At 60.0% G+C, this 27,138-nt stretch overlaps 2 protein-coding genes across 2 annotated transcripts; one reads left to right on the top strand and one right to left on the bottom strand.

Moving 5' to 3' along the window:
* Positions 1-1,557: 1,557 nt before the first annotated feature.
* On the top strand, positions 1,558-7,394 carry GLMP (glycosylated lysosomal membrane protein). The gene is made up of 6 exons (XM_005532260.3): positions 1,558-1,653; positions 2,967-3,224; positions 3,430-3,612; positions 3,703-3,921; positions 5,235-5,512; positions 6,511-7,394. Exons 1-6 carry the CDS (start codon positions 1,582-1,584, stop codon positions 6,677-6,679), a joined length of 1,179 nt encoding a protein of 392 aa, XP_005532317.1. The 5' UTR covers positions 1,558-1,581; the 3' UTR covers positions 6,680-7,394.
* An 11,891-nt stretch (positions 7,395-19,285) lies between these two features.
* On the bottom strand, positions 19,286-24,300 carry LOC102111555 (MCL1 apoptosis regulator, BCL2 family member). Its single transcript, XM_005532261.3, has 3 exons — positions 23,760-24,300; positions 21,453-21,700; positions 19,286-20,679 (listed from the first exon to the last, which is right to left on the bottom strand). Exons 1-3 carry the CDS (start codon positions 24,298-24,300, stop codon positions 20,563-20,565), a joined length of 906 nt encoding a protein of 301 aa, XP_005532318.1. The 3' UTR covers positions 19,286-20,562.
* Between the last annotated feature and the right edge of the window lie 2,838 nt (positions 24,301-27,138).

Below are 27,138 nucleotides of genomic sequence, written 5' to 3'. Positions count from 1 at the left end.
CTGCACCTGCCCTGGAGCAGCAAAAACATGGGAAGGGTGGGGGGCTTTGGTGTCCTGGGGGGTCTCTCTTGGATTTGGGGGTCTCCAAAGTATGGGGAGTGAAGGTGGGGGAGTCTCTGGAGCTTGGGGAATGGAGGAGGGGGTTTTCCCTGTATGGGATGATGGAAAGGGGTCTCCACTGCCCTTCTGGGGGATGGAAATGGGGTCTGTGTGCTCTGGGGGATGGAAATGGGGTCTGTGTGCTCTGGGGGATGGAAATGGGGTCTTTGTGCTCTGGGGGATGGAAATGGGGTCTGTGTGCTCTGGGGGATGGAAATGGGGGTCTCTGTGCTCTGGGGGATGGAAATGGGGTCTGTGTGCTCTGGGGGATGGAAATGGGGGGGTCTGTGTGCTCTGGGGGATGGAAATGGGGGGTCTGTGCCCCTGGGGGATGGAAATGGGGGTCTCTGTGCCCTGGGGGATGGAAATGGGGGTCTCTGTGCTCTGGGGGATGGAAATGGGGTCTGTGCCCCTGGGGGATGGAAATGGGGTCTGTGTGCTCTGGGGGATGGAAATGGGGTCTGTGTGCTCTGGGGGATGGAAATGGGGGTCTGTGTGCTCTGGGGGATGGAAATGGGGTCTGTGCTGTCCTGGGGGATGGAAATGGGGTCTCTGTGCCCTGGGGGATGGAAATGGGGTCTGTGTGCTCTGGGGGATGGAAATGGGGGGTCTGTGCCCCTGGGGGATGGAAATGGGGTCTGTGTGCCCTGGGGGATGGAAATGGGGGTCTGTGTGCTCTGGGGGATGGAAATGGGGTCTGTGTGCCCTGGGGGATGGAAATGGGGGTCTGTGTGCTCTGGGGGAGGGAAATGGGGGCTGTGTGCTCTGGGGGATGGAAATGGGGTCTGTGTGCCCTGGGGGATGGAAATGGGGGTCTCTGTGCCCTGGGGGATGGAAATGGGGTCTGTGTGCTCTGGGGGATGGAAATGGGGTCTGTGTGCCCTGGGGGATGGAAATGGGGTCTGTGTGCTCTGGGGGATGGAAATGGGGGTCTGTGTGCTCTGGGGGATGGAAATGGGGTCTGTGCTGTCCTGGGGGACGAAGCGGGCTCAGCGCACACGGGGACGGGAAACGGAACAGCAAACTCGGAGCGGTGCCTGTCCCCGTCCGCATCCCGCACCCTCCCCGGGTACCGGGGATGTTCCGGGGTGGGACCGGAACGGAACCGAGGCTGTTCCGGGGCGGTTCCGAGGCGGTCCCGGGGTGGTACCGGGGCAGTCCCGGGGCAGTTCTGGGGCGGTCCCGGGCCGGTACCGGGGCAGTTCTGGGACGGTACCGGAGCGGTCCCCGGGGCTGTTCCGGGGCGGTTCCGAGGCGGTACCGGGGCGGTCCCGGGGCGGTTCCGAGGCGGTACCGGGGCGGTTCCGAGGCGGTTCCGAGGCGGTACCGGGGCGGTACCGGGGCGGTTCCGGGGCGGTTCTGGGGAGGTTCCGGGGCGGTCCCCGGGGAGGTTCCGGGGCGGTTCTGGGGAGGTTCCGGGGCGGTTCTGGGGAGGTTCCGGGGCGGTCCCGGGGCGGTGCCGTGGTCGGGCCCGGTCGCGCCATGGCCGCCCGTGCGGGGCTGGCGCTGCTGGCGGCGCTGCTGGCCGCGGCCGGGGCCGAGCGGGGCCGGAAGGTGAGCCGGACCGGGGGACCGGGACCGGGGGGACCGGGGGGACCGGGACCGGGGCTAGCGGGGCTAGGGGAACCGGGGGGACCGGGACCGGGGCTACGGGAACCGGGACCGGGGGGACCGGGGGACCGGGACCGGGGCTAGCGGGGCTCCGCGGCCTCTGCTCGGTGCTCGCCCCGCTCCCGCCGCCTTGGTGGTGCCTGAGACCCCCCGAGGCCCCTCCCGCTCCTCCCGGGAATCTCAGAATCCCGGGACAGCCGGCTTGGAGCCGGGGTCACCCCGAGCGGGTGACACAGGGACAGCCGGGTGGGTTTGGGATGTCCCCAGAGCGGGACACTCCAGGGCTCTGCCACCCTCAACCTAAAGAAGTTCTTGCTCGTGTTGAAGGGAGACTTTTGGTTCAGTTTGTGCCTTTGTGGAGCAGGGGCTGGGCTGGACCCCCCCGAGATCCGCCCGGTCCTGCTGGGCCCGGCTTTGCGGGGTCTGGGGGGGAGCAGAGGCTCCCCGGGGCACCGGGAACATCCACGGGGGGCTGGAGCTGAAGCCACCCCTCCCTCTGTCCTGACACGGGGACCGGGCTGAGCCCTGCCCTGCCAACCCCTGTCCTGCTGTGACATGTCCCAGGGCCACCCGTGTCTGTCCCTTGTGTCCCCTTGGTCATAAACCAGTGGGACCAGCATGGCCATAGGCAGGGAAGGGCTGAGGGATGGGAAGGGGCTGTGGGATGGGAAGGGCTGTGGGATGGGAAGGGCTGAGGGATGGGAAGGGCTGTGGGATGGGAAGGGCTGAGGGAAGGGAAGGGCTGAGGGATGGGAAGGGCTGTGGGATGGGAAGGGTTGAGGGAAGGGAAGGGCTGAGGGAAGGGAAGGGGCTGTGGGATGGGAAGGGCTGAGGGAAGGGAAGGGCTGTGGGATGGGAAGGGAAGGTCTGAGGGAAGGGAAGGGAAGGGCTGAGGGAAGGGAAGGGAAGGGCTGTAGGATGGGAAGGGAAGGGCTGAGGGAAGGGAAGGGAAGGGCTGAGGGATGAGAAGCAGCTCAAAGCTGTTCCCAAACGTCCGGCTGTGAAATGCTGACCGAGCGTGTTGAGCAACACCGGGGCTGCAGAGTCACGGGAGCCGAGGTGGCTCCGATGTCCCAACCCCAGGACTCTGGGATTGTCCTGCAGGGCTCAGAGCCACCCTCAGGACTCTGGGATTGTCCTGCAGGGCTCAGAGCCACCCTCAGGACTCTGGGATTGTCCTGCAGGGCTCAGAGCCACCCTCAGGACTCTGGGATTGTCCTGCAGGGCTCAGAGCCACCCCAGCCCTGTCCCCACAGGTTTCCATGCAGTACAACCCCGGCTGGAACGGCTCCTCCGTGAACCTGCTGCACGTGCGGGCGGCGGGGCCGGGGGACAGCCTGCACTACGTGTGGAGCAGCATCGGGGCCCCAGCCGTGCTCCTGGTGGCCACCCAGAGCCCCAGCAGTGCCCTGAGGGTCAACTGGACCCAGCTGCTCTCCCCCAGTCCTGCTGGAGCCATCTGGATCGACCCTCCCGACAGCGTGGTCTATTCCACGGCCGTGGTTTTCACCAAGGTACTGCTGGCCAGGGGCTGCTCTGGGAGAGCTGGCGGTGCTGAGGGTCCCTGGGCAGCTTCCCAGCTCCAGGGAAATCCCCACCATTCCCATCCAGGGAAGTGTCTGTCTCCAGCCTGAGGCAGCTCTGCCCTGTTCCCTGGATCACGGCACCAGCTCCCGTCCTGCCAGTGCTCCCAGCCCCTCTCCCCTTCCTTCCCTGCAGCTGTTCGAGTTCAGGGAGGCCAAACCTTCGGGAGAGCTCTTCTACCCCACCTATGACCTGTCTGAGTTCTCCTGGGACAGCCTCAACCACACCCTGAACCGCACCGCGCTGACGGCCGAGCTCAGCGGGGTCCCGGCCACCGACCCCGGCGGCGGCTTCTCCAACGGCAGCCTGGCATTCCGGGTACATCCAGGGGACAGAACACCGGGAATGTCCTGTCCAGACGATTCCTGGAGAGGGAATGCCTCACCTCTGACCCGCGTCCCCTCACAGGTGACAGCCTACGAGGCCGGGGGCCGCGAGGGACGCCTGCCCAGCCTCCTGCACACGGCAGACAGCTCCCAGCTGGAATTCATCCTGGCTGGGGTGGCCCCACGGGGAAACAGCTCCCGCTTCGCGCTGGAGGTGGCCACGGTGGAGGAGGAGGGAGCGGTGCGGAGGCTGCGATCCGAGAGATCCATCGACGACGAGTACACCCCCACCATCTTCGAGGTGAGCGAGTGGAGGAGACGCTTCCTGGGGTGGACGGTCCGAGACGCGGCAGAGACCTCTATAATTGAGTTTATTACGTGTTGGAAGTTTATTTCAGGGCGTGGGAGAGTGAGAGAGCCTGCTCTGAGCCAGCAGATAGAGCTCAAAGCAGGCTCGGAGAGAACAATACAAAAGGGGTAAAATATGAATACATGAGCTCAAGACTTAAGAAAGAGAAAACAGAACAGAAGTGAGAGAGCTGGGAAAAAAGAGGCCGAGCCCTCCTATACAACCACTTATATAACCTATACATTGAATAGTCTGTTCCTTTACTAACCAATCTTTCTAAGTATACTAATACAGTAACATTTGTGTGTGACCTATAGAAATCGCTGTTTTTGCATATTTTTAGTTACCTCAGGGTCCTTCAGACCTTTCCTTATAAGGCTGGGTAGAGGGGTCTCAGCTTGGTTTTATTGGGGGAAAGAACGTGTTCTGGCATACCAGCCTGGTTGCTTTGAATTATTCAAACCATGCATTCATTTGTATTTCTTCTTTAGCCTTTCTGGCTACAGAGTCATATTTATAATTTCTTTCTAATTCTACCTTCCCAACAAGCGAGGGCTGGCCCCGGGCTGGGGGTGACCCTGCTGTCCTTGTGTCCGCAAGGTGGGATTCGTGATGTGGTTCTTTTAGTCGGTCTTAGAGTACAAAAGATTATCAGCAAACCAAGGACTCAAACAGCAAAACACACTTTATTGAGTGCTCATCAGCACTAATATGCGATAGAGGGAAAGAAAAGAGAAAGCAAAGCATAAAGAAAAGAGAGTAAGGGGATTATAGCTACCAACATCAAAGTCCACTCAGCCGTCCAGCGACGCAGAGTCTGCTGTCCGTAGGGGAGATCTCAAAGGAAGGTCAGTTTGGGGTATAATTTTATAGCCTTTTGCAAAGCGAGGGGTGCAGGGCCAAAACCAGATGAGATTGATGATCATTGTGATGAATTCCATTGCGTGGGGAGCAGGTGTAGGGTACAGAGCGATCCATGTCGTGCAAATCTTTGCTCATCAGCAGGAATGAGGACAAGGTGTCGTGGAAAACCCATTGCACAGGGTACCACGCACAAACCTCTGCTCACCAGCAGGAATGAGGGCAGTGTACAGTGCAACCACCTGCAAACAATCACTTAGCAAACATCCATCTCAGCTAGGCCCAAACCCCCAAACCATTGTGATATTCCGGGTCTCAGTCTCTGTCCTTGAGACGGTTGTGAGACAGATGAGGGAATCTTCGGACCGTCTCTTACACCTTGCCCTCACCCTGTCCCTCCCCAGGTGCTGTCCCTGCTTGCTGAGCCCCACAACGGCAGCTCCACGCTCGGCTTCCTGCAGTGGAAGGCGACGGCCTACGGCTCCCGCAGCCCCCGGCGCGAGGACGGGATCCGGTGCCGGGCTCAGGGGCTGCGGGCGGCCAACTGGAGCCTGCCCGTGTCCAGCATCGTCCAGGCCTACTTTGGGGACAGTTTGGGCAGCAGCTGCACCATCAGCGCCCTCAATGTGTCCTTTGGGGGAGAGGAGGGAGAGGTGTATCAGGAGAGGCGATACCTCAGCTGGTGAGTGGGGTGCCAGGGGTCTGAGGGGATGCTGCTGGTCATTAATGCTGTGCAGAGGGGTGTGAGGGGACAATCCTGGTCATTAATGCTGTGCAGAGGGGTCTGAGGGGACAATCCTGGTCACTGACACTGTGCTGAGGGGTCTGAGGGGACAATCCTGGTCACTGACACTGTGCAGAGGGGTGTGAGGGGACAATCCTGGTCATTAATGCTGTGCTGAGGGGTCTGAGGGGACAATCCTGGTCACTGACACTGTGCTGAGGGGTCTGAGGGGACAATCCTGGTCACTGACACTGTGCAGAGGGGTCTGAGGGGACAATCCTGGTCACTGACACTGTGCAGAGGGGTGTGAGGGGACAATCCTGGTCATTAATGCTGTGCTGAGGGGTCTGAGGGGACAATCCTGGTCACTGACACTGTGCTGAGGGGTCTGAGGGGACAATCCTGGTCACTGACACTGTGCAGAGGGGTGTGAGGGGACAATCCTGGTCACTGACACTGTGCAGAGGGGTGTGAGGGGACAATCCTGGTCATTAATGCTGTGCTGAGGGGTCTGAGGGGACAATCCTGGTCACTGACACTGTGCAGAGGGGTGTGAGGGGACAATCCTGGTCATTAATGCTGTGCTGAGGGGTCTGAGGGGACAATCCTGGTCACTGACACTGTGCAGAGGGGTGTGAGGGGACAATCCTGGTCATTAATGATGTGCAGAGGGGTGTGAGGGGTCTGAGGGGATGTTCCTGGTCACTGACACTGTGCAGAGGGGTCTGAGGGGATGTTCCTGGTCACTGACACTGTGCAGTTTTTGGGACTGGCAGGTCAGAGGGTTTCCCTGTTTAGTAACAGTCTCCATTCCCAAGTCCTCAGTTCCCCTGCAGTCCTGTAGCAAAGGCTTTGCAGTTCCCTGAGGATCCTCGTCTTGCCCTGTGTGTGTCTCAGCCTGACCCTCTGAGGGAAAACCCCATCCCTGTGCTGGTCTGTGCCGTGTCCCCCCACAGGTCGGTGCTGCTGGGTTTTGGGGAGCCCCCCAGGGACAGTTTCTCCCCTCTGGTGATCTCCATCGCGGCCGTGGCGCTGGGCACACCCCTGGCCCTGCTGCTGCTGGGGAGCTGCCTGCTGCTGCTGGCACAGAGGAGACGCTACTCCGAGTACGAGCCCATCAACTGAGGGATCCCACGGAGAGCCCCGGGATCCTCCCCGTTCCTGGGAATGCACAGCCCCTCCTCTGCCTCCCCTCTGAGCCCCGAGGGGAGCGGGGTGACGCTGGCAGCTGCCCCACACCGAGGATCCCCTGCGTCTGCTCCTTCCCCACTGCCGCGTCCTGCGCTGGGGTTCAGCTTCTTCCCCGGATTTTTCCTGATCCGTGAAGCTAAGGGAATCGATGGGGGGAGTTTGGTCAGGAAATCCTCCTCCTCCTCCTCCTCCTCCTCCCCCCAAGGGATACAACCACTGCTGCCCTGGCTGCAGGCCAGGGACTGGCTCCAGTGCCACTTCCAGGGATGCTTGGGGGGCTCCAGCCTGGGCTGGGGAGCAAATCCCAGCAAATCCCAGCAAATCCCAGCAAATCCCAGCTCCTCCAGCTGGGGCTCACGGACTCCTCCCCGCTCCACGTTCCTGCTGTGCTGGCCTGGGACACGAGGGACACCCGGTGCCACGACACAGCAGCTGCTGAAGCTCAGGTGTGTCCTGTCGGGCCACGGAGGGCTGCTCCAGCCAGGCTCCTGCTCCTGGATCCCCCAGCTGCATCTCCCAGTGTCAGGAACCCTGCACGAGCGTGGCCTGTGGCTGCTCGGGGTTCTCAGAGGTGTCTGGGGCCGTGCTGGGCTCTGAGTTCTCCATCACCGACTTCTCTTCAACCAAATAAAGCGGATTTCTAAAGACAGTTTCCTGTGGGAATGCTGTACTGGGGCTGAGGGGAGGAGGGCAGCTCCTGGCAGGAATGGGAGGGTGCTGGAGCTCGGCAGGAGCCAGGGGAGCCTCTGGCCATGGACTGAGGTGCTTGGACAGGGGAAGGGGGCTTCCCTTGAGCTGTGGGGTCGCAGAGAGTCCAGGGCTGTGCCCCTGCTGAAAGAAAATATAAAATTCTATATCAGACATATAAAATCATGGAATCTCAGCTGGAAGGGACACACAGGGATCACCCAGTCCGACCCCTGGCTCTGCACAGACACCCCAGAAACCCCACCCTGTGCATCCTTGGGAACACAAATGTTCCCGGAGCTCCGGCAGCCTCGGGGCTGTGACCATTCCCTGGGGAGCCTGGGCAGTGCCAGCACCTCTGGGGAAAGAACCTTTCCCTGATATCCAACCTGAACCTCCCTGAAACAGCTCCAGCCACTCCCTGGGTCCTGTCCTGGTCACGGAGCAGAGACTGGAGCTGCCCCTGCTGAGGAAACTGCAGACAGTGTGAGGTCTGTGTCCTGAAAGAGGAACAAGCCAAAAAAACCCAGCAGAAAGTCCCAAACTTCCTTGTCAGAGCAGGATCCCCCTGCTTATCTGCAGCCACAGCCACAGGAGGGCACGAAGGGATGCCAGGGGAGGTTCCATGGGAAGCTGTTCCATGAAAAATAACATTTTTCAGCAGGGAACGGAGGTGTTGCTGTTCTTTCTGGTTGCTCTGTGCAGGGCTGAGCTGTCTTGAGGATTCTGTGATAAAAGAAAACCACCACAGAAACTGCCTGGCTTTTTCTCCCAGAGCCTGTGGTGTGCAGGGAGCTGTAAATCCCTCATGGCAGATTTTCCTGCTCCTGATTCACAGGAATCCCAGACTGGTTTGGGATCATCCAGCCCCACCCTTGCCGTGGCAGGAACACCTCCCACTGTCCCAGGCTGCTCCAAGCCTCGTCCAGCCTGACTTTGGGCACTTCCAGGGATACCAGGGACAGCTTTTCTGGGAAGGAAAGCCCAGGGCAGGTGAGGATGAGCAACAGCTTTCAGTCCTGGCACCTTTTGAGTGGGAAAATACCCTGGCTGTACCCAGTTTTGTAGGGGTGACCCAGTTTTGGAGGAGGTGACCCAGTTTTGGAGGTGGGCTAGTGACAGAGGGTGGCAGAACCTTCCTGGGCACAGAAAGCACCCGGTGCCAGCGTGGGTGGGGAAGATGAGAAACTGCTCTCCTTGCCAAGCTTCTATCAGCCCTGCTCAGGAGCCAACAGCTGCAGCACCCACACGGGGCGGGCGCTTTCCTTCCCCCAAACACCTCCTGCCATCGCTTCCAGGAGCCCACAGCGAGTCTCACATGAACTGGAGACCCTGGGGCTTCCTTCCCATTCATATTCCGTGATTCTGGCCAAGTGGAGATGATCGGGGGTGATGCTGTGCATGGGGAGGGGGCAGGATGAGGGGTCTGGGGGTGATGCTGTTCCTTTTGGGGGTGCAGGATGAGGGGTCTGGGGGTGATGCTGTCCCTTTTGGGGGTGCAGGATGAGGGGTCTGGGGGTGATGCTGTGCCTTTGGGGGGTGCAGGATGAGGGGTCTGGGGGTGATGCTGTTCCTTTTGGGGGTGCAGGATGAGGGGTCTGGGGGTGATGCTGTGCATGGGGGTGCAGGATGAGGGGTCTGGGGGTGATGCTGTCCCTTTTGGGGGTGCAGGATGAGGGGTCTGGGGGTGATGCTGTGCATGGGGTGCAGGATGAGGGGTCTGGGGGTGATGCTGTTCCTTTTGGGGGTGCAGGATGAGGGGTCTGGGGGTGATGCTGTTCCTTTGGGGGGGCAGGATGAGGGGTCTGGGGGTGATGCTGTTCCTTTTGGGGGTGCAGGATGAGGGGTCTGGGGGTGATGCTGTTCCTTTTGGGGGTGCAGGATGAGGGGTCTGGGGGTGATGCTGTTCCTTTTGGGGGTGCAGGATGAGGGGTCTGGGGGTGATGCTGTTCCTTTTGGGGGTGCAGGGTGAGGGGTCTGGGGGTGATGCTGTCCCTTTTGGGGGTGCAGGATGAGGGGTCTGGGGATGATGCTGTTCCTTTTGGGGGTGCAGGATGAGGGGTCTGGGGGTGATGCTGTCCCTTTTGGGGGTGCAGGATGAGGGGTCTGGGGGTGATGCTGTGCATGGGGGGCAGGATGAGGGGTCTGTGGGTGATGCTGTCCCTTTTGGGGGTGCAGGATGAGGGGTCTGGGGGTGATGCTGTTCCTTTTGGGGGTGCAGGATGAGCTCCCGGGGCCCCCCAGCCCCGCGGGGCCGGTACCGGAGAGCAGCGGCGGCGCCACTGCGCATGCGCAGAGCCCGGGGTGCAGTACCGGCCTTTGGCCACCGGGCGGCGGCAGCGCCCTGCGGGAGGGAGGGGCTGCCCCGGTCCGGGACCCCCGGTACCGCCTCCGGTACCGCCTCCGGTACCGCATCCCCTGCTACCGCCTCCGGTACCGCATCCCCTGGTACCGCATGCGGTACCGCCTCCGGTACCGCATCCCCTGGTGCCGCCTCCGGTACCGCCTCTGGTGCCGCCTCCGGTACCGCCTCTGGTACCGCCTCTGGTGCCGCATCCCCTGGTACCGCCTCCGGTACCGCCTCTGGTACCGCATCCCCTGGTACCGCCTCCGGTACCGCCTCTGGTACCGCCTCCGGTACCGCCTCCGGTACCGCATCCCCTGCTACCGTCTCTGGTACCGGATCCCCTGGTACCGTCTCTGGTACCGGATCTCCCGGTACCGCCTCTGGTCCCACCCCCGGCCCAGAGCCGTCCCCGGTACCGGCCCGGTCCGCGCTCCCGGCCCGTCCCGCTCTCCTGCAGCCCCCGCGGGGTGAGGCCCTGGAGACACCCGGGGCCCAAAGAACCGGGAATTCCTTCCCTTCGGTTGGAAGCTCCGCTCTGCAGAGCAACCCTGGGATGGGTCTGGGAGGTGGAATCTGCTCTCCCAAGGAGGTTCTGCTCCAGCTCCAGGAGCTCCTGGAACCGCGGAATCACAGGATCAAGGAACGGTCTGGGGGGGAAAGGACCTTGGAGCTCATCCCATCCCATCCCATCCCATCCCATCCCATCCCATCCCATGGATCCCATCCCATCCCATCCCATCCCATCCCATCCCATGGATCCCATCCCATCCCATCCCACCCCATCCCATCGATCCCATGGATCCCATCCCATCCCATCCCATCCCATCCCATCCCATCCCACCATGGCAGGGACACCTTCCACCATCCCAGGCTGCTCCAAACCTCATCCAGCCTGGCCTTGGGCAGTGCCAGGGATGCAGGGACAGCCCCAGCTGTGTCCCCACTGAACCCTGTCCCCAAGTGCCACAGCCACACAATTTTTAATCCTCCTGAGGATTGTGACTTCTGCCCTGGGAAGTCTGTTCCGATGCCTGACAGCTCTTTCCATGAAGAAATTTTTCCTAAAATCTATTTTAAACCTCCATGGCACAGCTCGAGGCCATTCCATGTTCTCCTGTCGCTGTTCCCTGGGAGAAATCCTGACTCCCCCGGCTGTCCCCTCCTGGCAGGCAGAGCCAGAAATTCCCCCTGAGCCTCCTTTGCTCCAGGCTGAGCCCCTTCCCAGCTCCCTCAGGAATTCTCCAGCCCCTTCCCAGCTCCCTCAGGAATTCTCCAGCCCCTTCCCAGCTCCCTCAGGAATTCTCCAGCCCCTTCCCAGCTCCCTCAGGAATTCTCCAGCCCCTTCCCAGCTCCCTCAGGAATTCTCCAGCCCCTTCCCAGCTCCCTCAGGAATTCTCCAGCTCCCTCAGGAATTCTCCAGCCCCTTCCCAGCTCCCTCAGGAATTCTCCAGCCCTTCCATGTTTTTCTGAGCTGCCCAGGGTGGGTTCCAGGTGCCCTGCAGTGTCCCTGGCACAGGGAGCAGCAATCCTGGCCTTGGCCATGAGCAATCCCCTGCCAGGACCTGCCCAGCAACTCCCCACCCTCACCAGGTGCTTTCCTTCTTCTTCCTCCTCCTCCTCCTCCTCGAGCACGCCAAGGAGGAAGCTCTGAGCCTGCCCTGGGACAGGGACAATTCCTGCTCCATCCTCCAGGCTCCTCAGCCTGCCTGGGGAAATAAGAACCTCGCGCCTCGCCCTCCCCGGGCACAGCAAAACCCCAGATAAGCCCCAAAAAAGGGGCCTAAACCGGGCTGGAGATGGAGCCCCTGCCCTGGGCCGGGTTCCTGGGGGCCGGGTCCCTCTCCAGGAGCACAGGAGGCACCAAATCCCCCCCGGACACCCCCGGGGCTCTGTCCCTGCCCGGAGATGTTCCCGTGACGGGCCCGGGGGTGGCACAGGGGGGGAAAGGGAAGGAAGCGGCTCTGACGTGGTTGTGGCGATGACACAAAGGAACAAACCCGGCTGAGCTGGGGCTCCTGCGCTCCCCAGGACCGCGATTTGCCAATCCCCGGCTGGGGGGATGAGGTTTGGGGCTGGATGTTGGGGACAGCAGGACCCTGGGCCAGCCCCACACCTCTCATCATCACCAGGATCACCCCAGAGTGTCCACGCCTGGCCTTGGGGTGTTCCTGTGTCCCCTGTGTCCCCTGTGTCCCCTTGTCCCCTGTGTCCCCTGTGTCCCCTGTGTCCCCTGTGTCCCCTGTGTCCCCTGTGTCCCCTTGTCCCCTGTGTCCCCTGTGTCCCCTTGTCCCCTGTGTCCCCCTTGTCCCCTGTGTCCCCTTGTCCCCTGTGTCCCCTGTGTCCCCTGTGTCCCCTGTGTCCCCTGTGTCCCCTGTGTCCCCTTGTCCCCTGTGTCCCCTGTGTCCCCTTGTCCCCTGTGTCCCCTGTGTCCCCTGTGTCCCCTTGTCCCCTGTGTCCCCTGTGTCCCCTGTGTCCCCTGTGTCCCCTGTGTCCCCTGTGTCCCCTGTCCCACAGCAGCCCGGCTGTGGGGTGTTCCTGTCACCCCTCCCCGTGCATCCCTGGCCATGGGGTCATCCCTGCAGCCCCCAGCCCCACACATCCCAAATCATTCACCTCCCCCAGCCCACGTCCCCAGGAGCACTGGGGAGCACTGGGAGCACTGGGGAGCACTGGGAGCTCACTGGGAGCTGACTGGGAGCACTGGGAGCTCACTGGGAGCTGACTGGGAGCACTGGGAGCTGACTGGGGAGCACTGGGAGCTGACTGGGAGCTGACTGGGAGCACTGGGAGCTGACTGGGAGCTGACTGGGAGCACTGGGAGCTGACTGGGAGCTGACTGGGAGCACTGGGAGCTGACTGGGAGCTGACTGGGAGCTGACTGGGAGCTGACTGGGAGCACTGGGAGCACTGGGAGCTGACTGGGAGCTGACTGGGAGCTGACTGGGAGCACTGGGAGCTGACTGGGAGCACTGGGAGCTGACTGGGAGCACTGGGAGCTGACTGGGAGCACTGGGAGCACTGGGAGCTGACTGGGAGCACTGGGAGCTGACTGGGAGCACTGGGAGCTGACTGGGAGCACTGGGAGCACTGAGAGCTGACTGGGAGCTGACTGGGAGCACTGGGAGCTGACTGGGAGCTGACTGGGAGCACTGGGAGCTGACTGGGGAGCACTGGGAGCTGACTGGGAGCACTGGGAGCTGACTGGGAGCTGACTGGGAGCACTGGGAGCTGACTGGGAGCACTGGGAGCTGACTGGGAGCTGACTGGGAGCACTGGGAGCTGACTGGGAGCTGACTGGGAGCTGACTGGGAGCACTGGGAGCTGACTGGGGAGCACTGGGAGCTGACTGGGAGCTGACTGGGAGCTGACTGGGAGCTGACTGGGAGCACTGGGAGCACTGGGAGCTGACTGGGAGCACTGGGAGCTGACTGGGAGCGGACTGGGAGCTGACTGGGAGCACTGGGAGCTGACTGGGAGCACTGGGAGCTGACTGGGAGCACTGGGAGCTGACTAGGAGCTGACTGGGAGCACTGGGAGCTGACTGGGAGCACTGGGAGCTGACTGGGAGCACTGGGAGCTGACTGGGAGCTGACTGGGAGCTGACTGGGAGCTGACTGGGAGCACTGGGAGCTGACTGGGAGCACTGGGAGCTGACTGGGAGCTGACTGGGAGCACTGGGAGCTGACTGGGGAGCACTGGGAGCTGACTGGGAGCACTGGGAGCTGACTGGGAGCTGACTGGGAGCACTGGGAGCTGACTGGGAGCTGACTGGGAGCACTGGGAGCTGACTGGGAGCTGACTGGGAGCACTGGGAGCTGACTGGGAGCACTGGGAGCTGACTGGGAGCTGACTGGGAGCTGACTGGGAGCACTGGGAGCTGACTGGGAGCTGACTGGGAGCTGACTGGGAGCCCTGGGAGCTGACTGGGAGCTGACTGGGAGCTGACTGGGGAGCACTGGGAGCTGACTGGGAGCTGACTGGGAGCGCTGGGAGCTGACTGGGAGCACTGGGAGCACTGGGAGCTGACTGGGAGCTGACTGGGAGCGCTGGGAGCTGACTGGGAGCACTGGGAGCTGACTGGGAGCTGACTGGGAGCGCTGGGAGCTGACTGGGAGCACTGGGAGCTGACTGGGAGCACTGGGAGCACAGGGAGCTGACTGGGAGCACTGGGAGCTGACTGGGAGCTGACTGGGAGCACTGGGAGCTGACTGGGAGCACTGGGAGCTGACCGGGGCGCTCCGGGCAGTGCCCGGGGCGGTGGCGCTGGGACAGGAACGCCGTGTCCTGCCAGAACATTCCAGCCTGAGTCACCGCTGCCTCCTGCCCGGGCAGGTCCCGGCCCCGCACCCACTGACCCCTGACCCGTCTGCCGGGACACCTCCCGTGCCCCCATAACCCCAAAACCACCCCAAATCCCCCCAAACCGCATCCACTCAACACCTCCCGTGCCCCCATAACCCCAAAATCCCCCCTAAACCCCCCAAACCGCATCCACTCAACACCTCCTGTGCCCCCATAACCCCAAAACCACCCCAATCCCCCCAAACCGCATCCACTCAACACCTCCTGTGCCCCCATAACCCCAAATCCCCCCTAAACCCCCCCAAACCTCCCCAAATCCCCCCTAAATCCCCCAAACCGCATCCACTCAACACCTCCTGTGCCCCCATAACCCCAAATCCCCCCTAAACCCCCCCAATCCCCCCAAACCGCATCCACTCAACACCTCCTGTGCCCCCATAACCCCAAAACCACCCCAAAACCCCCCAAATCCCCCCCAAATCCCCCCAAATCCCCCCAAACCGCATCCACTCAACACCTCCTGTGCCCCCCATAACCCCAAAATCCACCCTAAACCACCCCAAACCTCCCCAAATCCCCCCTAAACCCCCCCAAATCCCCCAAACCGCATCCACTCAACACCTCCTGTGCCCCCCACAACCCTCAGGCCGGGGGGGGCTGGGAGAGGAGGAGGAGGAGGAAGAGAAGGAGAAAAGGAGAAGGAGGAAAAAGGAGGGTGAGGAGGATGAGGAGGAGGTGGAGGAAGAGGAGGAAGAGAAGGAGAAAAGGAGGATGAGGAGGAGGAAGAGGAGGAGAAAAGGAGGGCGAGGATGAGGATGAAGAGAAGGAGAAAAGGAGGATGAGGATGAGGAGGAGGAGGAGGAGGAGGAGGAAGAGAAGGAAGAGGAGAAAAGGAGGGTGAGGATAAGGATGAGGGTGAGGATGAGGATGAGGATGAGGATGAGGATGAGGATGAGGATGAGGATGAGGATGAGGATGAGGATGAGGGTGAGGATGAGGATGAGGATGAGGATGAGGATGAGGATGAGGATGAGGGTGAGGATGAGGATGAGGATGAGGATGAGGATGAGGATGAGGATGAGGATGAGGATGAGGATGAGGAAGGGGTGCAGCCTCCCAGGAGCAGCCCAGTGACCGTGGCCAGGCTCGGGGGTTTGGGGGTACCACGGAGCTCCTGTTAAAGGGGCCCGGGCAGGGCTGTGGGGAGGGGGCCGAGGTTTGACAGGCTCAAGACAGGAGTGCAGCCACACCCGCCCACCCTCGAAACCCAGCTCCAAATGCCCCGAATATTTGTGATTTCAGCCCAAATGAGTCACCCGCCCCCGGCTCCTCCCCCCGCACGGACAATCCCGGGGAGCCGGGGGGGTTCGGCACCCCCAAACCCCCGGGGCCATTCCCCTGGCAGGGGAGGGGTTAATGCTGCTCCAGGCAGCCCCTCTGCCCCCCAAAACCATCTCTGCACCCCCAGGATCTCCCCCCCCGCCCCATAGATGGGGGAAGAGAGCAGTGACCGCCCCAAAGGGAAACCTCAGCCCCCCCAAAGCTCTCGGAGCCCCCCAAAATCCACAGCCGGAGAGAGCCGGGGAGGCACCGGGGGCAGGAACCGGGGGCACGAACCGGGGGCACGAACCGGGGGCAGGAACCGGGGGCACGAACCGGGGGCACGAACCGGGGGCAGGAACCGGGGGCACGAACCGGGGGCACGAACCGGGGGCAGGAACCGGAGGCAGGGACCGGGGGCAAGAACCCGGGGCAAGAAACGGGGGCATGGACCGGGGGCACGACCGGGGGGCAGGAACCGGGGGCAGGAACCGGGGGCACGAACCGGGGGCACGAACCGGGGGCAGGAACCGGCACCGATTCGGGGATTTTGGCCAACTGGGGGATTTTTGTATTTGCATGAGTTTTCGGGGTGGGGCTCAGCCCAGCTGCTTCCCCAACATTTCCCGCACCCCAAAACCCAGCCAGAGCCCCGGAGCAATTGGGGGGACCCCAAAAGTGTCCCAGCCTGCGGCACCCCCCTTTCCCCAGCTGCTGTTTTTTAATCTTTAATCTCGCCCCCCTCCTCTCCCCCCTCCGCTCTTTATTTACGGCCCCGGTTCGGGGAAGCGGCGGCGGCTTCTGCGAAAAGCCCCGGCGGGGACGGAAATGGAAAGCTCGGGGTTATCGGCAGGGCCAGGCGGCTTCCAGGAAATACACCCCAAAACTGCTGCAGGAGCCGCACCCCAAAACTGCTGCAGGAACCCCAAAACTGCTGCAGGAGCCGCACCCCAAAACTGTTACAGACACCCCAAAACTGCACCAGGAACCCCAAACTGCACCAGGAACCCCAAAACTGTTACAGACACCCCAAAACTGCTGCAGGAACCCCAAAACTGCTGCAGGAGCCGCACCCCAAACTGTTACAGACACCCCAAAACTGCACCAGGAACCCCAAAACTGTTACAGACACCCCAAAACTGCACCAGGAACCCCAAAACTGTTACAGACACCCCAAAACTGCTGCAGGAACCCCAAAACTGCACCAGGAACCCCAAAACTGCTGCAGGAGCCGCACCCCAAACTGTTACAGACACCCCAAAACTGCACCAGGAACCCCAAAACTGTTACAGACACCCCAAAACTGCACCAGGAACCCCAAAACTGTTACAGACACCCCAAAACTGCTGCAGGAACCCCAAAACTGCTGCAGGAACCGCACCCCAAACTGTTACAGGAACCCCAAAACTGCACCAGGAACCCCAAACTGCACCAGGAACCCCAAAACTGCTGCAGGAGCCTCACCCCAAAACTGCTGCAGGAACCCCAAAACTGCTGCAGGAACCCCAAAACTGCTACAGACACCCCAAAACTGCTGCAGGAACCTGCACCCTCACACCCCCCCAGGCACCCCAAAGCTGGTCCAGGCACCCACACCCCAATTCCCCCCCATGCCTGGCACCCACCCCAACCTCTGTGAGCCACCAGCACCCCAAATTCCACCAGCACCCCAAATAATTCCACCTGCACCCCAAATTCCACCTGCACCCCAAATAATTCCACCAGCACCCCAAATAATTCCACCTGCACCCCAAATTCCACCAGCACCCCAAATAATAATTCCACCAGCACCCCAAATTCCGCCTGCACCCCAAATAATTCCACCAGCACCCCAAATAATTCCACCTGCACCCCAAATTCCACCTGCACCCCAAATAATTCCACCTGCACCCCAAGCTCCCCCAGATATCCCCACCCAAACTGTGGGAGCCATCAGCACCCCAAACCCCGAGCTCCCCCTGCACCCCAACCACCCACACCCAAATTTAGGATGTCCCAAACTCTTGGGAGAACCCCAAAAACCCCAAATCTGCCCCCCCAAGCCTCCAGCCCCCCCTCTTTTTGCATATTTCCATGGCAAAGGCCCAGCTTTGCATTTAGGCCCCACCGCACTCCGGGGAAACCAAACAGGCCCAAAATAGTCCCCACAGCCACAGAATTTAAAAAAAAATTAAAATTAAAAAAAAACAAAACAAAACAACAGAAAAAAAACCCCAAACCAAAACAAAAACCACCCCAAAAAAAGCAGAAAACTCACAGCCAGCAGCGTTTTGCAGCCCGGGCACAGCAGGGCTGAGTCACTCAGGGCTGGTTTTGGGAGCCCCAAGAAAAGGGACTTGGTGACCCAGGGATGGCAGCCCTGGCACGGATCTGGGGCAGGATTGATCTTGGGGCAGGATTGATTTGGGGGCAGGATTGATTGATTTTGGGGCAGGATTGATTGATTTGGGGGCAGGATTGATTGATTTGGGGGCAGGATTGATTGATTTTGGAGCAGGATTGATTGATTTTGGGGCAGGATTGATTGATTTTGGGGCAGGAATGATTGATTTGGGGGCAGGAATGATTGATTTGGGGGCAGGATTGATTGATTTGGGGGCAGGATTGATTTGGGGAAGGATTGATTTTGGGGCAGGATTGATTGATTTGGGGGCAGGATTGATTTGGGGCAGGATTGATTTGGGGGCAGGATTGATTTTGGATCAGGATTGATTTTGGATCAGGATTGATTTGGGGGCAGGATTTATTCTGGAGCAGGATTGATCTTGGGGCAGGATTGATTGATTTTGGGGCAGGATTGATTTGGGGAAGGATTGATTTGGGGGCAGGATTGATTTGGGGGCAGGATTGATTTGGGGCAGGATTGATTCTGGATCAGGAGTGATTTTGGATCAGGAGTGATTTGGGGGCAGGATTTATTCTGGAGCAGGATTGATCTTGGGGCAGGATTGATTGATTTTGGGGCAGGATTGATTTGGGGCAGGATTGATTTTGGATCAGGATTGATTTTGGATCAGGATTGATTTGGGGCAGGATTGATTTTGGATCAGGATTTATTCTGGAGCAGGATTGATTTTGGGGCAGGATTTATTCTGGAGCAGGATTGATTTGGGGGCAGGATTGATTGATTTGGGGGCAGGATTAATTTTGGAGCAGGATTGATTGATTTGGGGGCAGGATTGATTGATTTTGGGGCAGGATTGATTGATTTTGGAGCAGGATTGATTGATTTGGGGGCAGGATTGATTGATTTGGGGGCAGGATTGATTGATTTGGGGGCAGGATTGATTGATTTGGGGGCAGGATTGATTGATTTGGGGGCAGGATTGATTGATTTGGGGGCAGGATTGATTGATTTGGGGGCAGGATTTTGCCTCTCCAGAGGGATTTTCCAGCTGAAGCTCCCCCAGCAGAGCTGCTGCTCACGGAGCCGAGAGAGGAACAAATCCACCCCAAAAGTGCAGGGATGGGAATCTGGGGACCACAGGGGAGGTCTGGGGGTGCAGGGACCCCCTAAAAAGGGAGGAAAAGTGGTCTCCACATCCCCTAAGAAGTGGGGAAACTGCAGCACCACGCAGGAGCCCAAACCAGCGCTGGGTGAGACCCTGGCACGGGTTTTTCCAGAGAATTGTGGATTCCCCATCCCTGGACTGTGGATTCCCCATCCCTGGATTGTGGATTCCCCATCCCTGGACTGTGGATTCCCCATCCCTGGACTGTGGATTCCCCATCCCTGGACAAGGCTTGGAGCAGCCTCCAACCAACCCCCAGAGGCTTTTCCAAAATTCCAGCTCCTGTGGGGAGAGCCCCAGGGGCAGCACAAGAGCTCAGCCCCTCCCTGGGGGAAACCTCGAGTTTGGTACCAGAGGAATGAGAACAAAAAGAAAAAAAAAAAAAGACATTTATTGACCAAACTACAGCTTGTTTTGCACACAAGCAGGGCCTGGCTGTAGCACCATCGCTGAGCTGGGCAGGGCTCAGGCTCCAGGTCACGTCCTGGGGACAAGGACGGTGCCAGCAGGGGAGCCCAGGCCAGCCCTGAGGAACCTGCAGGAGCTGCAGGACTGAGGCAGAGGCAGCCCCAGGACGTTTTACATTCAAACATCAGCTTTGTCCAGCTCATGGCTTGGAGGAGCAAGAGGAAGGGAAGAGAAAGGAAGTGGCCAGATGGATTTCCACAGCTCCCTGCCCCCAGCCAGGAGGGCAAGAGCCACCAAAAATAAGATTAAAACAAACAGAAACGTCAGCTGTTGCCAGCCAGCCGTGGTCACACCGAGTCCACGAGGCCACTGCTGCTTGTCACCCTCCCTGGCTGTGCTGCTCAAGTACTTGAGATGAGTCAAGGCAGGAGGAGAGGCTTTGCCACAAAAATGCCACTTCCTGTGAGGAATGAAGCGCGGTGCACCCACGTTCAGAATTAATTCCTCCTTTTTGTATCGTCAGCTCTGTAAAAATGTATATATTCTACAGATTTACAGACATTTACAGGTTCTCTGCATCCTCCCCAGCCCAGTGGAGGGTATTTTACACACTTACAAATGCACTGGCTATTTCTCAGCTGTGTCTGTGCAGCCAGGAGAGGCTGCCTGGGGTCAGGACACAGCTGGGTGTGACCCCCAGCCCCTCCAAGCCCCTTCCCCACGGGGAGGGAAGGGGTGGGCACAGCTCTGCCACTCCCAGGCCCCGCTGGCAGCACCTGGGGGCAGGTGAAGGCTGGCACAGCACTTCCAGCACCCAGTGCCTCTGCTCCAGCAAGTTTAGGCAGGGCAGCGGCAGCAGAAGGTGCTATTTCCAGAAAAAAACCCACAACCACAGCCCTCAGACATCTGCTCCAGGCTCAGCTGCCTCACCCAGCCCAGGAGGAGCTGCTGGAGCTCCCAGACTGTTCCCTCTGGGATCAAAGTGAAACAAGTCCACTCGAGCTCCCCAGCTCTTCCTCTCGAAGGAAGCAGAGTTAACAACTCTTCCACGCTCTGTTCCCAAAGCAATAAATCCTCCAGCAGCACCCAGAGCCTCAGATCACACCTTCCTCTTCCTCAGGAATGAGCTGCTCCGGGGATACCTCCATGTCCTCCTCGGGTCAGCAGCAGTCCCTGAGGGAGGGGCAGCTCTGCAGCCCCCGGAGCCAGTCCTCCCAAAGTCCTGGTCCTGAGCTCCAGCCTCACCGGATCATGTAGGCCAAGCCAGCCCCCAGGCCGGCCACTCCTGCAAACGCCATCAGAACGTTCCGGATGCTGCCCTCCAGGTCCTCCACTCGGAAAAAGTCCACAAAGCCCTCCTGGGAGAGAGAAGGGATGGTCAGTGTCCTGGCAGGCACCCCTCGTGGGGAGGAGGGCAGGGGAGGGGGGGAACAGCCTGCCTGGCACATCCCCTGTACTCCCCCAGCCCCATTCCATCCTAAAACATCATCCCCTGAGCTCCCCCAGCCCCATTCCATCCTAAAACATCATCCCCTGTGCTCCCCCAGCCCCATTCCATCCTAAAACATCATCCCCTGTGCTCCCCCAGCCCCATTCCATCCTAAAACATCATCCCCTGTGCTCCCCCAGCCCCATTCCATCCTAAAACATCATCCCCTGTGCTCCCCCAGCCCCATTCCATCCTGAAACATCATCCCCTGTGCTCCCCCAGCCCCATTTCAGCCTAAAACATCATCCCCTGAGCTCCCCCAGCCCCATTCCATCCTAAAACATCATCCCCTGAGCTCCCCCAGCCCCATTCCATCCTGAAACATCATCCCCTGTGCTCCCCCAGCCCCATTCCATCCTTCACACCTCACTGTGCTCCCCCAGCCCCATTCCAGCCCCCCCAGCAGCCATGGGCCAGGTCCAAGCACTCCCAGGCTTGCCCAGGCTCTGGGAATGCTGCCCCAGGCTGGGCTGGAACACATTTTCAGTTCAAACCAGGCAGCTCAGGATGAGTCGGTCCTGAAGCCCCACAACCCCCCTGACTCGGTGCTCCCTGGAAACAGTGAGTCAGCACTGACACAGAAACAGGAAAAGGCCGGAATGTTGGGAAAAGCTCAGGAATTTGGAGCTGGCAGTGACTCACCCAGCCCCCCTGGCTCTCCAGCCACTCTCGCTTGGACGAGACCAGGGCGTCTGTGATGATCCCAGCCAGGGAACTGATGCTCTGCTCCTGCTTGATGCTCTTCAGGTGCTTGGCCACGAAGGCTCCGAAGGCGATGAGCGTCACCACGCGGCCCCAGTTGGTCACCCCATCGCTGAACAAGTGGGCAGCCACCTCCACCACCGACTGCAGGTCCTCCTCTTGCTGGATTTCCAGCTTCCGCAGCATTCCTGGAAGATTTTGGTTTAGGAGCACCGAAACCCCGCAGGAGGAGCGGGGACAGGGTGTGACCCCACCACCACTGGAGCTCTAAAGCTGCAGGAGCCTCTCAGGGATGTGGAGAGCGTCCTCAGAGGGCTCTGCTGCCCTCCCTCACCTGGGCCAGACAAAACCCAGCCCCTGACACACTTTCAGTTCCTTCCCCCTGTCTCGGGGACAGCTGTGGTGTCTGAGCTCTCCACACTGCCCTGTCTCAAGCTTTCCAACCCTCTCCACATCAGAACCTCAACCTGGGCTGAGCAGAGCCCCCAGGGGCAGCCAGACGTGTCCCACTTCATTAACCCGGGATCACAGCTGGGAAATGGAACTTTTTTTTTTTCCCTAAATAATCCTTTTTTCTCTGATTCTGCTGCATTTCTTCTGTGTTTTTCTTTCTCTTCCTGGTTTTCTCAGTCTCCTTTGGACTGAATTCCCCAGCTCGACCTCCAGTGCCCTGCCACGAACAAGAGAAGGAGCCAAGTCTTTACGAAACCGAAAGGCGTTGCTGTTTGTTGTTGCTCAAACTTGCAGGAAGCCTTCCTGAGGCAGTTCCTTCTCAGCACTCAGGAAATCACCAGCCCTACGCAAGCCCTGGCCAGCTCACTGAGAATTCGGAGGAAAACACCGGGAATTCCCAAAATTCCCTGCCATATCCCAAAATTCCTCCTCTCAGGAGCCCAAAATTCCCAGAAATCCCGGGATTTTGGGATTTTTTTTCCCCATTCCTGGGTCCAAACCTCCACCTTTTCCCAATCCTGTTTTTTTAATGCAGAATTCCCAGTCTTTTTTCATTTTCCAGGGCTGGAATCCAGGATTTTCTCAGTGAATTTTCCCTGATCCCACATTCCCAGAAATTCACAAAAATTCATCCTGATTCCCTCTAATTATTCCCGGGTTTTTCCCTCTAAATTAATCAGGAATTTGGATTCTAAATCCTTCATTTTAACCCGTGGAGGAGAAAAATGGGCTTGGGGGGATTGAAAAACGTGGGGAAGAACCTCGGGAATGGGATAAAAATCCACGGCTCAGCCTGGACATCGCTCCCAAGAATCATTCAACAAGCACATCCAGGAATTGGGACAGAGGAACTGATCCCACTGCATTTCCCATCAAGGATGAAACTGAAGCTCTTTGTGCTCAACAAACAAAAAAAGCAGCCAAAAAACCCCGAGAAGCTGAGAAATCGGCACATCCTCCTGCAAGGTTTCAGCACACAAAACCTCAGGAGGAAAGGCAGGCACTGCTCTGCTCTGCTGGGCTCCATCCTGAGCCGGGATCAGGAGCAGCTCCAGGATGGGAGATCAGCCCCAAACCAGCCTGAGCCACACAAAACCAGGTCAAATCGGTCACTTCTCCTTTTTAATTCATCCCCAGGACACTGCACTGGGGGGAAACTTCCTACAGCTGCTTCAGGACCCTGCACAAGTGGGGAAATACATTAAAAGAGATTTCCCAGGGAAGCTGTGGCTGCCCTGGATCCCTGGAAATGTCCAAGGCCAGGTTGGACAGGGCTGGGAGCAGCCTGGGACAGCAGAAGGTGTCCCTGCCATGGGCCTGGATGAGTTTTAAGATCTTACTTCAACCCAAAGCATTTCATGGTTCTGTGAGCACATTGCCCAGGAGAATTCCTCCCATCAAAAATCCCCTTGCACCCAGACTGGGGGGAAGTGGTGAGGATCTGAAACTCCTGAGCTAACTAATCTTTGGACGTTTAGAATTATTTGCAGAGTCAGTCCGAGCCAAGGGGGACACGAGGAGGAACCAGGGCTAATCTGTAACTAAATTATCTCCTCTGCACACACCAACAGCGGCTTTGCCTCGTCCCGATGGAACAAAGTTCAGTTTCGTTTTTGATCACTTCCCAGCTGCTTTTATTTAACCCTCTGCGAGCCAAGGCCGCATCCCATGAATGACCCACCCGAGCCCCCTCCCCAAACCCCTCCGGCCACCGGGACCGGCGGCACCGGGCTCCGCAAAGGAGAGGACGGGGGGATCGCGGTCTCCTGCCCGGATTGTCCGGCGGACACACACCTTGAAAGGCGAGCTCGTGTTTCCGCATGACGCCGTCTCCGATCCTCCGCAGCGTCTCCAGCGACTTCTCCATCACCGCATCCCCCGCCGCGCCGGGCCGCCCGGGACCACCCAGGAGCCCCGGGAAAAGCTTCTTAGCGCTGGGCTGCGCCTCGCCCGCCACCTCCCGGAGGTAGCGGCTGATGAGCTCCAGCGAGTCCTGCCGGAGCCCGTCCGGGGGTCCCGGAGGGGTCCCGGGCAGGGAATCGGCGGCGGGGCCGCGCTCGGGCTCGGGCTCGCAGCCGTCCAGCTCCTGCTCGGGGCGCCACAGAGCCGCGCCGCAGCCAATCAGCGCGCGGGGCGCCGCGCCTCGGCCAATCAGCGCGCGGGGGGGGTCGGCGCGCCCGGCGGCGGCCCCGGAGCGCTCGCGGGGCGGCTCCGCTGAGGCGGCGGCGGCGGCCGCGGGCTCCGGGCGCTCCCCCGGCCCGCCCGGGCCCAGCGCCGGGGAGCCGCCGCAGTACAGGTTGAAGCCGATGACGGCTTTCGGCTTCACGGAGAACATGGCGCCCGGTGCGAGCGGCCGGCGGCGTGCGGGCGGGACCGGCGCTGCCGGTTTATATAACCGGCGCGGTGACGCCAAGGGGCGGGGCGGGGGCGGGACCGGCCCCTTTTCCACCTCCGCTTCCGTTCCTCCGGCTGAAAAAATCGCGGAGTGACCGCCCCCTCCGCCCCCCGACCCCGGTACCCCCATCCCGGTGTCTCCGGCTCTTCCCGGTACCGGGCAGCAGCTCCGTGCCGGGACCTCCTCCCTCATCCCTCCGAGCGCAGCGGGGGCCGGGACACCCCAGGCAAAGCCCCCCCAGCAGCAGGGACCATCCTCATCATCCTCATCATCCTCTTCCTCGTCATCCTCATCCTCATCATCCTCCTCATCCTCACCATCCTCACCATCCTCATCCTCCTCATCCTCCTCATCCTCACCATCCTCCTCATCCTCACCATCCTGATCCTCACCATCCTCATCCTCCTCATCCTCCTCATCCTCACCATCCTCACCATCCTCATCCTCACCATCCTCACAGCCGTGTGTGTCCCCTGCCCTGCCCCATCCGGGGTTTCACTCACGGTTCCGCAGCACCGAGCATCCCCCGCGGGACCCCGGAGCGGGGCTGAGCTGCAGGCACAGAAAGGGGCTGGAGGTGGGGAGCGTGACCCAGCCTGGTGAGATTGTACCAGAAAAGGGGTTTGGAGGTAGGGAGAGTTACCCAGCCTGGTGAGATTGTACCAGAATGTCGGGTTTGGAGGTAGGGAGAGTTACCCAGCCTGGTGAGATTGTGCCAGGATGAGGGGTTTGGAGGTAGGGAGTGTGATCCAGCCTGGTGAGATTGTACCAGGATGAGGGGTTTGGAGGTAGGGAGAGTTACCCAGCCCGGTGAGAGTGCACCAGGATAAGGGGTGATGGTTTTACACTAAAACTGAGTAGATTTAGACTGTAAAAGTGAGTAGATATAGGGAAGACATTTTTTATTATGCAGGTAATAAGACACTGGAACAGGTTGCCCAGAGGTAGATGTCACATCCCTTGAAACATTCCAAGGCAGGAAGGACAGAGCCCTTGAGCAGCCTGATCTAGTGAAGATATCCCTGCTCATTGCAGGAGTAGATGGCCTTTAAGAGAAACTTCCAAGCCAAACTCTTCCATGATTCTAAGGAATCCCACCTGGATCTGCTTGAAGCCCGTTCTGACCTTGGCTCTCTCATCTGGATGTTTGTGGGGGGCTGCCCCATTCCTTCCAGCCCTTGCTGCGTTGTCCCACATCTCCCCCAGGACTGAAATCCGCTGTACCCAGCTCGGAGAGGTCACTGAGCAGGGCAGGACCTGGCTGGGTCACCCTGGGGTCACCCTGGGGTCACTCTCAGCATCTCTGGGGCATTGGGTGTCAATTTTTGTCTCCTCTGGCCACAGGCTCCTCCTTCACCCCTTTGAGGGCAAGATGCCCTCAAAATCTGCCTTGTTTTAGGGAAAGCTTGGCCAGGGAAGGAGCCTCAGGGCTTTGTGCAGGTGGATCAGACCCTCCAAGAACAGGGAAATACCGTGGGTTTGCCCTGGGGCACTGAGGAAGGACGGGAGGTCTCCAACACCCCTTTGCTGGACCCGTTTGCAGGGCTCTGCTCCATCCCCACCTCCCAGAAAGTCCAGGATGGAGAGGGGCAAAGGCTCTGTTGTCCTGCAGGGCTGGGCTGGGGCCATTCCTACCTGAGAGCCAGTGACCAGTGCAGCTCAACAGCCTCAGAGCCCTTTGATAGCTCCCAAGACACTGGAAATTGGGGTCTGGAGCCCCTGAAATCACCGTTACCCCCCCAAAAGCATTTCCCAGAGTTGTGCTGGGACCTCTCTGTGCCACCAAATGCCACCAAAGTGGATCTGTGGTGACCCCAGCCCCCGTTACCCAGTGGCATCACCAAACTGGGATGTGATGGGAGTGAGACACTGGGACAGGGCCACAGGACTGGGGTCTGGGGTCTGCTTTCCCCTCCCAGCACCAAAAGGGACCCAGGAAAGTCCTTCCCTTCCCAGCCGTGGGGTCTCAGGGGCAGGAGGTCCTGGTGCCTCGGGGTTCAGGCAGGGTGGGGAGCAGAAAAGCCAGAATTTGAGAGCACAGCTCCTCCCACGGGGTCTTTCAGCTCCAGGGAGGTGCTGAGAATTGCCACCTCCCTGGTCAGCATTTTTGGGGACAAACTGTGAGGAATCCAAGCCTCTGTCCCCTTACTGAGCATCTCTGGCTCTGCTTGGAGCAGTGGAGGAGGCTGTGGTGAGCACAGGGCCCCATCCTGATGCCCTGGAGCTCTCGTGTCCCAGATCCAGCAAAACCAGGGACCTGCATCCCCCTGGGGGTCCCTTCACCCCCCTCCTCCAGCTCCTGTCCCCACTGCCACCCCCCCAAACCAGGGTTGGTCCAGCGAGACGAAACTCGTCCCTCTCAAAGTCCTTCCCATGGCCCCAAGGAATGTGTCCTTGTCGGGGAAGCAAATTCTTGGCACCAGGAGCAATAACAGGGAGCTCGAGCAGCGCCCAGCACATTTTTGTGAGGCGGTGCCAAGCTTTAGAACAAACACGGCCTGAGCTGGAACAGCGCGTCCCTGCTCGTCCCTGCGGGTCCCAGGGGGGTCCCAGGGGATCGGGAATTCCCAGTTCTGGGGAATCCACAGCACTGAGGCTTCGGGATCATCGGAGGATTCCTGGGAGCACGGCCCAGCCCAGTGACACACCCGGCTGGGCTGGCGAGCTCCAGGGGAAAGGTGGGACTGAGGAAAGGTCAGGGCTGAAAATTCCAGAGGTGAAGGCACCAGGAGAGTGGGGACAGAGGATGAGGCTGGACATGGCCACAGGGGGCTGCCC

This window comes from Pseudopodoces humilis, chromosome 31 (assembly GCF_049639895.1).
Source record: "Pseudopodoces humilis isolate 2021_Gansu_Grassland_sample_001 chromosome 31, ASM4963989v1, whole genome shotgun sequence".
NCBI lineage: Eukaryota > Metazoa > Chordata > Aves > Passeriformes > Paridae > Pseudopodoces > Pseudopodoces humilis.
Note: the sequence above shows the minus strand (reverse complement) of the source record. Positions and strands in the feature narration are given on the sequence as shown.